At 29.9% G+C, this 12,491-nt stretch overlaps 1 protein-coding gene across 1 annotated transcript; it reads right to left on the bottom strand.

Annotated features, from left to right (window-relative positions):
• Positions 1–474: 474 nt before the first annotated feature.
• Positions 475–1,740, bottom strand: LY79DRAFT_519070 (glycoside hydrolase; the record flags this gene model as incomplete). Its single annotated transcript, XM_060555097.1, has 5 exons — positions 475–624; positions 702–955; positions 1,018–1,237; positions 1,293–1,504; positions 1,554–1,740. Coding segments are annotated over 5 exons (1,023 nt in total), but the record flags the coding sequence as incomplete, so codon positions are not given.
• Positions 1,741–12,491: the final 10,751 nt, after the last annotated feature.

Raw genomic sequence — 12,491 nt, forward strand, 5'->3', positions numbered from 1 at the left:
TAAAGATGATATAATGTGTACTAAAGATTGCAATCGATTGCCCATCCATGCGCAATACGCCGCCATCAAACTTGTAAGTCAAGTGCCTTGGCTCAGACACGTGAACAGAGACGGCTTTGACTTTGAACAACGGTCCCAGGAGATTACAGTTTGGTAGTTTGGTGCCCTGGAAAAGATGGACCAAAGTTGTAGCATCTCAGTAGTGCCCGGGCGGTCAAACATAAGAAGAAAGTAAAACGAAATATTGCATCCAAAAGCAGTTGTATGGAACAATTTCCATGCGACGCGATTGGTCTGGCTAGGGAAAATAATGATGATTACACGGCTTAATCTCTACCGTTGTTGATGATTGCTTTGTGTGCACTTCTCCAATCCAATAATACAGAATTGTGTTTCCATTGAATCTGAATAGTACAATGTACCGCGCATACTGCCTCTGTGGCAAGATAACCTATGATCAAGCTGGCAATAATGCTATCGTGGCATTCTTTGCCAACCAGTTTTCAAGGGCCCCCTCGGTGTAAACCTCGGAAAGGGATGTGCCTCCGTGTTAAAGACAACCTCAGTCAATGGCATGTAGTCCGTTGGAGAAAACAACAAGTATAAGTACTTGAGAATTTCGGCCTATATACGATATTAGTAACTCATCATGGGTTGGCTTTTACCTTGAAGAAGTCAGTTTAATGGCAGCTGAAACTTACCAGCCAAAAGCTCTCCATGTTGTCTCGAGTTGCTGGCGGGACCGTCCGTACATCATTGAGACTGGTGTATCCCTCTCCATCATGTACCAGGGTGAGCTTTTGAAAAGACTGAAAGATCTTCCAACCCCACTCGCGATACATAGAGTTCCCCGTGATGCGATACATCATGAAGAGGCTTTCAACAGTCTCTGGTCTTTGAAGGTTGTGTGCATCCAGGGGCTTAATTATATAATCCTGCTTCCACTTTGACAATGCTGAATGGGTGTTGGATTAGTTAACAGCTCCTTGATGTGAGTTGGCTCTCATGGGAACATACCGCTGCTTTCTCTGCGCAAGAGCCTATCACCGGGTTGAGGTTGCAAGTCTGCATCAGTAGCATTGAACCAGGCGATCTCGGGCGCGAGGCCAGTGTCGGTGACAGCGTACATTCCCCAACAGGTTTTCATGAGCTCTGTTGCGAGCTGAATGTCTTTTTCATGATGCGCAGTCCAACCAGGGGCGTGACGTGCTTCAGCTAAGGTACGCCCCTCCGTGGCCTGTCACACAACATGAGATAATTAGGCTAGCAAAGAACTGGTTCCGTAAACTTACCGCCATGGCGATTGTACCGGGAAGGAAGCAGACAAGGTGATCCATCTTTGGCGAGAGAGACCCCCCAATTCCTGTGGGAAGCTCTGCGATGAACTTGAGAGCGGCGTTGCGAGTGGTTGTGACAAGGTGCTTCTCGATACCAGCCAAGGAGTCTTCCCACATGTCACGGTAGATAGTCTCGCCCGTTTGTAGGTATTGTTTGATAAGGTATTCTGTTAAAGGTCAGCGTCACAGATGTTTCATAGTTGGATAAGTTCTTACCATAGTATGAATCACCTCGACTTCCTAGTCGAATTTCTCTCGTGGTGAAGCGCCCATGGTTGGGGTGTACAAATATTGGTACCAGGCCGCCTTCCATCTTCTGATCATCCAGAACTTTCATAACGCGCTCCGCCTTTTGCCAGTATACTTCGTTCCCTGTCAAATGCGACAAGTACTTCATTCCGAGACTGCGTCAACTTCGACAGTAGGCCTTGGCGAAACTGCCGCAAAAACAACCTGGCCAGAGCAACCCAACACTGCCAGTATTTTCCCTCACGAAACCATAGCGTCAGAAGCCTTCACAGCCACAACCTCTCCAGCCCTGGCTACGACTGCACCGCCCGCTCTTTCGGGACTGCCACTGCCTACCACCATAGGCGTTGGTGTTGGTGCTGGAGTAGGGGTTATAATCCTTACTGCACTTGCGTTCTTCCTATGGCGAAGGAAGCGTAAACAGCAACGCCGGTCCGGGCCACCGCCTACCGACGACTTGCAACCCCCGATGCCGGTGAAGCCGGACAAGTTCTTGTACGTTGCAAAACACCATGAGCTGTGTGAGCAGCAACCCGAAAGACATATGGGGCCGGCTGAGATGCCCACCTCACAGTACGTTGCGGAGCTGGACGCGAGTGGTCGCGAAAGGATGTAGGCAAACTATCAGCATGATGGTCATATATCAAGTTGCCAGATGATTACTAGAAGATAACGCGGGATACGACTGTATCAATTTGGGGTAGTCTTATGAGTAGCGTTTTTGAGCGTGTATTTTATTTTATCCATTGTCTTTGACGTGACAAAAACACATCCATATCATATGTCATCATCTAAACTTGGACTTAACTACTCTTAAGTCTTAAACTTCTTGCTCCCAAGTTAATTAGAGTTTATACCTATGGCTTAAACAAAAGTCTGTCTGTGATAAACCGCAGTGTCCTAACATTTATAAAGAGAAGTAGTTGATTTTCCTAAGTCTAAGTACAAGAGAAAACTTACCTAGAAATACTCTTCCTAATGTAGGTCTTATTAGTTAAAGGCGCTACTCTATAGTGTCTCTAACTAGAACTAGCTATATAAAGCTATCCTAGCTTTATAATATACCCCCCTAGTTATAGAGTCTATCTTTATAACTAAATAAAAAACTATAGATATTTTTATAATAAAAGAAAATAAGATAGTTATTAGTTAATAATAGCCTTTTAAGCTAATTAATAAGTAATAAAGTAAATAATAGTATTATATAAAAGGTCTTTTAATACTATATCTTATTATTTATTATTATTTACTTTAGTAGTAGTTTCTTTTATTTCTTAAGGTGCTTATTTTTTCTAAAATAGGTAATAACTAATTACCTACTAGTTAAATAATAAATATCTCTTAATATCTTATTATTTAACTTTTTTTTTTTAACTAATAACTTATTAAGTAAAGTAAGTTAATATTTTCTTTACTTACTATATATTCTAGTTTATATAGTAGTTCTAAAGCTATTTTTAGATAGCTAATAGTTAAAAGAAAATAAAAAAAAAGTTATAGCCCTCTTTTTAACTAGTAATATATTTTAAGTAGCTTAAGTTTTTTAGTTAGTAACTATTTTTACTTCTTAAGTCTTATAGTTTTTTTAACTAAGAAATTATTTAGATTTATATTTTTACTAATAATCCTCTTTAATAAAAGAATATATTTATACCTAAGTTTAGACTCCTTAGCTTATATAGTAGTTTAATAGCTAGAATATTTTTTAAGTTATATCCTTAATTAAGTATAATATTTAGTTATAATCCTACTAGAGGTATAGATCTTAGCCTAGTCTTAGGTAACTAAGGTCCTAGTAAGATCCTTACTTTTAGGCCTAGTAATACTTTATTTATTAGTCTAACTAATTCCTTAGCTATTTTTAACTTAGATAAAAGAAGCGTAGTACTTTTTTTCTTAATTTACTTAAGTAAAATACTTTAGAGAACTTTAATTATAGTTAAAAAGTATAATATAATCCTTTAAGATAAGTATACTAAGTATAAGTTTTCTTTTTTTCTTAGTTATAAAGTGTTTTTTTACTTACTAATAGATCTTAGTTTATTTAAAAAGAATCTTATTAGTTTTATTAATTTAATAATAATAAGTGCTAATCTAAGTAGTTATAGTTTTATTTACTTTTTTAATAAAATTAAAGAAAGTACTAAAAGGACTTTATAAAGAGGCCTATAAAGTATATATATATAGTAGTAAAGAAAGTATATTAGGAATAGATTATTACTTTATTTATTAAGAATAAAAATAATTATAAAGATTTTAATAGTAATTATATTTTAAATAAGTTAAAGGATAATTTACTTATTAATAATAATCTAAAAAATAATAAGCTTAGTTATAGCTTTTCTTTTTTACTTATTAATAAAAAGTATAAGGTAAGTAGTAGTAAAGGTTTAATATACCTTTATAAGAAGTGTATACTTAATATAAGTAGAAACCTAGTTCTTAAGAAAGGTCTATACTAGGACTAGATCTACCTTAGCTATCTTAAAAGCGTTATTTATAGCTTTTCCTAAAGTAAATACACCTTAGTAAATAAAGATAGTCCCTATAGACACTATATTAAGAATAATATATCTTATATTACTATTCTTAATAAGTTAGTTAATACTACTAATAGCTTTATTTATTATACTTATACTAAAGATATAAAGAGTTTAGTAAGTCTTAGATTTTCTTTAGTTATTTTTACTTCTAGGACTAATATTCTAGATAGAAGTTAAAGTTTAAGAGTTAGACCTTTTATAAGAGTATTACTAAAGTTAAAGCACTTTATAAAAAGTAAAAAAAGAAGCTTAAGAGAACTAGTAAAGTAACTACTATTAACTTTACTAATCCTAGTCCTTATAATCTAAATATTTATTTATTTAGTTAATTAATTCTAACTTTTATTCTAGTTTAAGGTTATAACTAAGTGCTTAGTTTAGCTAAGAAGTATAGAACTATACCTCTAGGTACTACTCTAGTTATTACTAAGAAAAAGAGAGCTTTAATAGACTTTTTTTAGTTAGTTTCTAAAGGTAATATTACCTATAAACTTAGATTTATAAGTATAGTTAAATCCTTTAAGAGAGCTATCTAAGATAAGTATTAGCTATAGTTTTTAGGGGTAACTTTCTAAAGCGTTTAGAGTTTAAGATAAGAGAGAAAAAGTTTTAGACTATAATTTTTAGCCTAGGTTTTTATAAAGAAAAGTTTTTAGGCTATAATTTTTAGCCTAAATTAGTTTTTAGGGCAGTATAATTAGACCTCCTTAAGAGGTATAGTGTTCTATATTATATAGCTAATATAAGCTAATTTACTTATAGAATTAACTTACTTTTACTTTAATATCTTAATTATCTTTTTCTATATAAGATTATATATATTTATAAGATTAAGTAAAGAATAGAAGTATTTAAACTTAGTATATAAAAGATTTTTTATAAGTCTATTAGCTAGTATCTTGTTTATAGTTATATAAGTAATATTAAAATTACTTTTTATAAACTTCTGTTTTAACTATATATTTTAAATATTAATATATTAAAGCCTTATTATAAGTCTTTTTCTTTACTAGATTACTAGCTTTATTATTTACTAATTATTATAGTATATTCTCTAAATATCTTCTATAGCTAGTTAGAAGTCTTAAAATAGATATTTAAGAGCTATTACTTCTTTAGCTGTCTATTCTAGACTTAGGAGTTTAGCCTTAGTAGTTAAAGTTATTACTATTACTTAGTGTATAGCTTTCTACTAGATTATACCCCTAAATAGTAAAAAGATATAGCCTTAAGAAGACTTTTTTAACTTTTATTATCTATAAATAAAGTATTACTTACTATTATAAAGGCTATTTTACCTCTTATATCTCTAAAGTAAATTATAAGGTAGTATATTAAATATAAGTATTAGATTACTTAGTTTACTATTAAAATATACTTTCTTAAAGAATTTATAAGGTAGTAAGATAAGGCTAAGTATATAAATATAATATTAAGTTATATTATAATTATAGTAAAGAGGATTAAGCTAATCTTTATTTAGTATTTATAGACTTATTCTTTTATTACTTAGCCTAGGTTATTTTTAAGTATTATAGTTAGTAAAGAAGTTAATAAGAAGATGCCTTTTATAAGGTTAAATTACTTTATAACCTTCTTAATATATATATTATAGACTAAAAAGAGTTTTTTTACCTACTAATCCCTTATAATACGTATTCTAAGGTAGTATTTAGCTAGGCCTTAGTCCTTTATTTTATATACCCCTTTTAAGTTATTAGTAATTTATTCCCTAGCTACCTAGTTATTTTAGTAAAATATAATAAAAATATTATTTATATAGAAGATTATAAATACTTTTTATTCTTAATTAGTAAAGAGATATAGATCTTTGTCTATAGGTTTTAAACTAAGGTTTTTTAGCTTTATAAAGAATTCCTTATACTAAAGAAAAAAAGTATTATATAAGCTATATAAAGTATATATAAGTTAAATATATTTTCTATATACCTTAAATTTATCTAGTAAGTAGTATATAACTATTTTACTATTTAGCTTTATATTTAAAAATATATTAATAATATTTAGCTATTAAATTTTAAGATTAAATTAGGCTATAATTACTATTATAATATAGAAAGTTCTTGCTATAAAGGTAGCTATATAGGTTTATTAAAGAAGGTTTTTTAGTTATAGATTACTTTATATATAGATCTTTGCCTTATAATATTCTAAGAAGCTATCTTTGTCTACTTTATATATAAATACCTATTTAAGTAGTAAGGGTTTAGATATTATCTTTAAAGTATTAATTAGCCTCTAGATTTTTTTCTCTATTAGCTTATTAATTTTAATAAAATAGGCCTTTTTAAATAAGGATTTTAAATTCTTAGGAAGTTTTTATATATCTTTAAAGCTTTTTAGTAGGTCTAGAAGTTTAAAGACAAGATACTTCTTACTTAGTTTAAAGAATAGTCTAGTGTATATAGCGCCTTAAATTAACCTTATTATAGTTATATAGAGGGTTTAATATATATAGTTTAATTCTTTAATTACTTTCTACTAATTAGGTATAAAGGTATTAAAAAAATTATCTTATTCTTTATTTATAAAGTAAAAAGTTATCTTTATTTTATTTTATAAAACTATTATATTATAAGTAAGTTTTATACTATCTAGGTACTTATATTTAAGTAGTAGTCTAGTTTTATTATATAGGAGGAAGTTAATAAGTCTTTTTCTATATCTTCTAGACTAGCCTTTGTTCTCCCCTTTAGTCTTAGGTAGTAATCCTCTAGTTTAATAACTTATTCTTAATAGTAAGGTTTAGCTTTTTACCCCTTAAGCTACTATAGCTTTATATATATATAGTCTTCTAGTACTTCTTCTTAGGCTAAATAGCCTTTTTACCCTAGAAAGTAACTAGTTTTAATCTATATAATATTCCTCTTATACTATTATAAGGTTATTATTTATTTAGATATAAATTATATCTTTAATCTTCTCTCTTAATAAAGATTAGCTAAGAGTATTTATATAGGTACTACTTTTATTTTCTATAGAGTCCTCTAGTAGCTAGCCTTTTATACTATTTTTACCTATAATAATAAGTTTAGTAACTAGCTTTAGATCTAGTGTAGACTTTAGTAATAGAAGATTTTTTTTATAAGTTATATTAGTAATATAGGTTTTATAACTTTATTAGTTAGTGTGTTTACTTTAACTATTATTTTAGAAGAGGTTTTTATTAAGAGATCTATTAGATCTATAACACCTAGAGCTTTTAGTACTATATTTAAATTTACAGAAGGTGTCTTAAGCTTAATAATTTCTTATATAACTTTTAGTTTAATTATAAGACAAGAATCCTATAGAGTATAGAACTTTATCTTATTAAAAGTTATATTTTAGGTAATAAATACTTAATAAAGTAATAAAACCTAAATCCTATATAGGTTATATATATTTAATATATAACCTACTAGGTATCTAATATACCCTTAGGGAACTACTTTAAAAAGCCTCTTCTTAATACTTCTCTCTCTTTTATACTTTAAGGGATAAGTGTAGTAACTATATATATATAACTAGCCCTAATATAGACATAGATCCTAGGTTATACTTATGTTTAGAGTTAGCTAATACTATCTAAAATATTATTAGTACTAAGCTTTTTTTACTTTAACTAAGGATTTCTAGTTATTATATTTTTAAAGGCTTATACTAATAATATAGGCTACTACTATTACTATTTTAGGCTATAAATTAGTTAGTAAGTTTACTATAGATATTATCTTAATTAAATAAGTAATAATTTTTTAGCTAGCTCTTTTACCCCCTTTAATAGGTTCTTTAGTATAAGGTAAAGATAGCTTTACTTTTATACTAAGTTCTTGTATTTACTATTTATAAGAAGTATAGCCTTATATACTAATTATAGTACACTTAATATCTTATTAGATCTTATAGATTAATAAACCTTTTTACTTTTATATTTACTATTTAAATAGTTAGATTACTTTAAAAACCTAGTTATAGGTCTTGTTAACTCTTAGGAAAATAAATAGCTAACCTAAATATTTATCTTTAATAATAAGTATTTAGCTTATACTATTAAAGCTAGTTATATAATTAAATAAGTCTTATAAAATATAATAGTATAGTTATATTAACTTTACCTTTAATATTTATCTTAAAATTACTTATAAGGCATAGGTAGTAGTATAATATTTATATTTAAGTTATAAGGGGGCTTATATTTTAACTTTATATATATTTATAATAAGTTATTAAAGTATATCTAGTCCTAGATATCTTAAATAAAGATACTATAGTATTATATTATTTATTTTATCTCTTTATATATTATATAATAATCTATAGTAGTAAAAAGCTAGTTAAGAAATAATAAATACTTTAGTACTACTATATAAGAATAAATAAAAGGAATAGAAGTTATATTAGAGGAAGACTAGGTTAAATTTCCTAATAAGGTAGTAAATTACTTTATTCTTCTTAAGTAACCTAGAGTATAGTGTATAATCTAGACTATAGTACTAAATATTTACCTTATATAACTTTATTTTTATAATAATATTTATATAAAAGTTTTTTATATAGTAAACGTTATTTAAGATAAGATTAATTAGTCCCTTTTTTCTAGTTAAAAGTCCTTTAATAACTCTAGTTTTTTTCTTAGTAACTAGGAATAAAGTAGATCTTACTTAGACTATTTTATCTAGACCTATATTATAAACTAAAGATAGCTTAAGAAGGCTTAAGTTATTAACTAAGTATATAGCTCTATATATATTAAACACTATACTTTTAGAGAATATATAAGGTCTATTATAGCTATAGAAAAAATATTTATATAAGACACTTTCTAGGTTATACTAGGATTCTAAAAGTACTAGATTAATAGTAATATAATTTATTATAGTAGATCCTAAAGTAAAGCCTATTTCCTTAGACTTTTTTTTCTTTATATTCTTCTTTTTAAAGTTTAATTATTTTTAACCTTCTTTAGTAAGTAAATTTATTTAACTTTTATTAATTAGTATATATAAAACTAACTATTATTTATTTTTTTTTAGCTATTTATAGATTTTTACTAATTCTTCTAGAGTTTAGTTAAGAGATACTTAATAAAAAATACCTTATAGTATAAATTTAACTTATAGATAGTTACTTAGTATTATTATTATAAAGATTCTATAAAGGTAATCTTTTATCCTAGGCATAGGTAACTTATTATTACTATCTAAATAATTTACTAGTGTTATATAGACTTTAGTTAATTTCCTTTTTATTTTATTAGTTAACTCTTTATAGATTAGTATACTAAAAGTAGCTTTATATATATAAAGTAAGTAAATTTCTTTATTATTTATCTTTTACTTAATAACTTATTCTAAGGCGTTTTTACTTTAAGTTAGTAAGAACTAAGTAAATACTACTCTAAGAAAAGTTTTTATAGCTAAGGTTTTTTATACTTTAGGTATTTTATATTACTTAGCCTAAAGGTAGCACTTATACTAATCTATATACTAAGAGGTAGAATTTATATTAGTATTAGCCTTAGCTAATATTACTAAATACTTTTCTTAAACTATTATAACTATAGTAAAGTTATTAAGAGTATAGTACTATTTTAGAACTTTTATAAAAGCTTTTAGTAATATATTATCTTTAAGTTAATATTTACTTAGTGTTCTTTTATCTAAGAGTTCTATATATACTAGTATAAGTAGTAATAAATTAACTATTTCTTAGACCTAGGCTTTAATTACTTTATATATATATTTTTTCTTTATATAGCTACTAAGTTCCTTTTTTATATTAAAAGTATAAAGCGTTATTATATTTATAGTTACTAAAGTTACTTTTTAATTATTTAGCTTCTCTTTATTATACTCTTAAAGCTAGTTATTAAAGGATTAGAAGTCTAGTTAGTTAGTAATATTTACTTTAAAATTACTATCTAGATTAATATACTTTTATACCTTTTTACTTTTAGTATAGTATTTAAAAATAATAAACTATTTAGGCTAATTTTACTTTATAATAAGCTTAATAGACTTATTATAGTTAGTTATCTTATTAATTTTAAAGAATATTATTTTTTAAAGTAGTTAAACTACTTAATAATAGATTAAGAGAGAGAGTTTTAGAACACTAAGTAATTATAATATTTAGGGGTTTTTTATATAGGAGCTAGGCTTATAACTATAATAAACTACAGTGTTTTGACATTTAGAAAGAGAAGTAGTTAATTTTCCTAAGTCTAAGTACAAGAGAAAACTTACCTAGAAATACTCTTCCTAATGTAGGTCTTATCAGTTGAAGGCGCTACTCTGTGGCGTCTCTGACTAGAACTAGCCACACAAAGCTGTCCCAGCTTCACGACACTGTCTTACTTAATTCTCGGGGCTCTAGCTATGGCGGGCGCGACCTCAGCTGGTTGAATTTCTGTGACCAACCTTGGGTTCCTTAATAAGGCAACTGTTGGTATCACAGGTGGATATCCTTTTAGATAGGCGATTAATCATTATATGTTAGATAAAGCAGTGACAGTAATAAGAGGTGAAAAGAAGGGAGCAACTATTGCTATTGCTAGCGCTGTAGGTATATAGGTTTACGGCTTGAGGAAGGTCACGTAGTGACCTTTGGGTCGGCCCATTTCTCCTGTGGATGACTGGCATCCTGACAGCAACGCTTATCCAAAACACACCGCCTACAAAAGATTGTTGGCTCAAGTTTCAAAGTATAGAATGAAGTGAGCCTTAGTTGAGTCTAAACCATTGTGTACCTTTTTGAACAGTTTCATTTAATCAAAGTAACATAAACGACATAGCTAGCAACGCCATGAGAGCTCCACTGAGGTGTAAGTGCTTCAAGACAATATTCGTCCTCGAAAGGAGTGATGTTTGGTAATGTTTTGTTCCATGACATCAAACCTAGTTTTCAAGGAATATGAGCGCATGAGCAGTTTGCCTTGCCTCGAAAGAACCCTGGAAAGTTTTGTGGGGAGAATTTATTGAGCTGGAGAGTCTAATTTGGTTACCTGCTAAGGATGCTGGTCTCCGAATTCAGACGGAGTTACGATCCTTCATTATGCAGTTGTTGTAACTTACAGACTGAGTACAACTTGAGGCACGTGGGCCATAATGAAAACATAAAAGTGCTCGCAACTCCAGGCTTGGTAATTTCACATTACACTCAAAGGGTCAATACGAATCGAAAGTATAGGTTCATACTTCGCTTGTATTTCGTAGGTTTCGAGAATATTGCATGGCTTTCTATATGACTTTATATCTGTACTCTGACTACTAGTCATTTAGTTATCATTTATCTGTCTGTTGGCTTCAGCTCCTGCTTCAGCCTGTGTTCACTGCTATCATTCAATTGCCTTATGATGTATGTAACGAAATTAGACGTGATAGTTCAAAACATCTCCGGTTTGTCATAGATTACGGTTCCATATTTTGTCTGGAGGTTCTTCCTTCCCTTTAGTCTATGTTGTTATTCTCTACGTTTTTCCTTGCTAACTATTAGCGAATCATTCGGCTTCTTTAATCAGTTCAATATGAAAGGCATGGGCAGATATTACTTCCATTAATTGCGATTAGTACTTAAAGATGAAAAGAACTCCCTATGGAAGCACTCGATCCATTATCAGCAAATCACCCAGACTCACCTTCGGGGTTGAACCACGTGACACTGTGGGTATACAACGGCTATACTAGACTATTTGTTCAATTCATAGACATATGATCGCATATCGTAATGAGCCGATTTGTTTTGCCATAATCCATGACCTATTGGGTGCCGCGGCGGTATCTCGTCATGTTTAGAACAGTTCGTCCCAATTCTTGTCATGTATCGTCCTGGTCGCATATCTGGATCTTCCTCTTCGACCCATGGGTTGATAATAACGTCACCTGCAGAAGAATATGCAGGCTCTGTTCAACGTCGTGCGAAACCCCTCTTTCCAGCTTTGGTCCAACCAATAGCGAAACTTCTTACGATATCCGGAGTTCCGCCTTGATGAGCTCGGGGGCCTTGCGAAGATTGCGTGTGGCAGGATACAGGTGTAAAGCGGGTTTGAATGTAAGGATACGTCAACCAGCCTGACCAGATGATTCTATCTATTCTAATGATAAGCTCTTATGTGCGCTACATGTCCTATCAAACCCCATTCCTTTACATCAAGATTCCCAAGTTAACCCAGTTCTCGGATAAAAGGGAGATTGAGCACGCCTTCCACATTTCTGCAATAAATTTACATGTCATTCCATATGTGGTATACTCGTAGAAACAAGGCTGTTGACTTGCATTACCTGGAGGGGAAGCCTTGAAAACGTGGCCACGCTACTAGGCACACTGGTGCCTAGAGCTACATGCATGCCTACCACCTGCG

The sequence above is a fragment of the Colletotrichum navitas genome (assembly GCF_030913465.1).
Source record: "Colletotrichum navitas strain CBS 125086 chromosome Unknown LY79scaffold_45, whole genome shotgun sequence".
NCBI lineage: Eukaryota > Fungi > Ascomycota > Sordariomycetes > Glomerellales > Glomerellaceae > Colletotrichum > Colletotrichum navitas.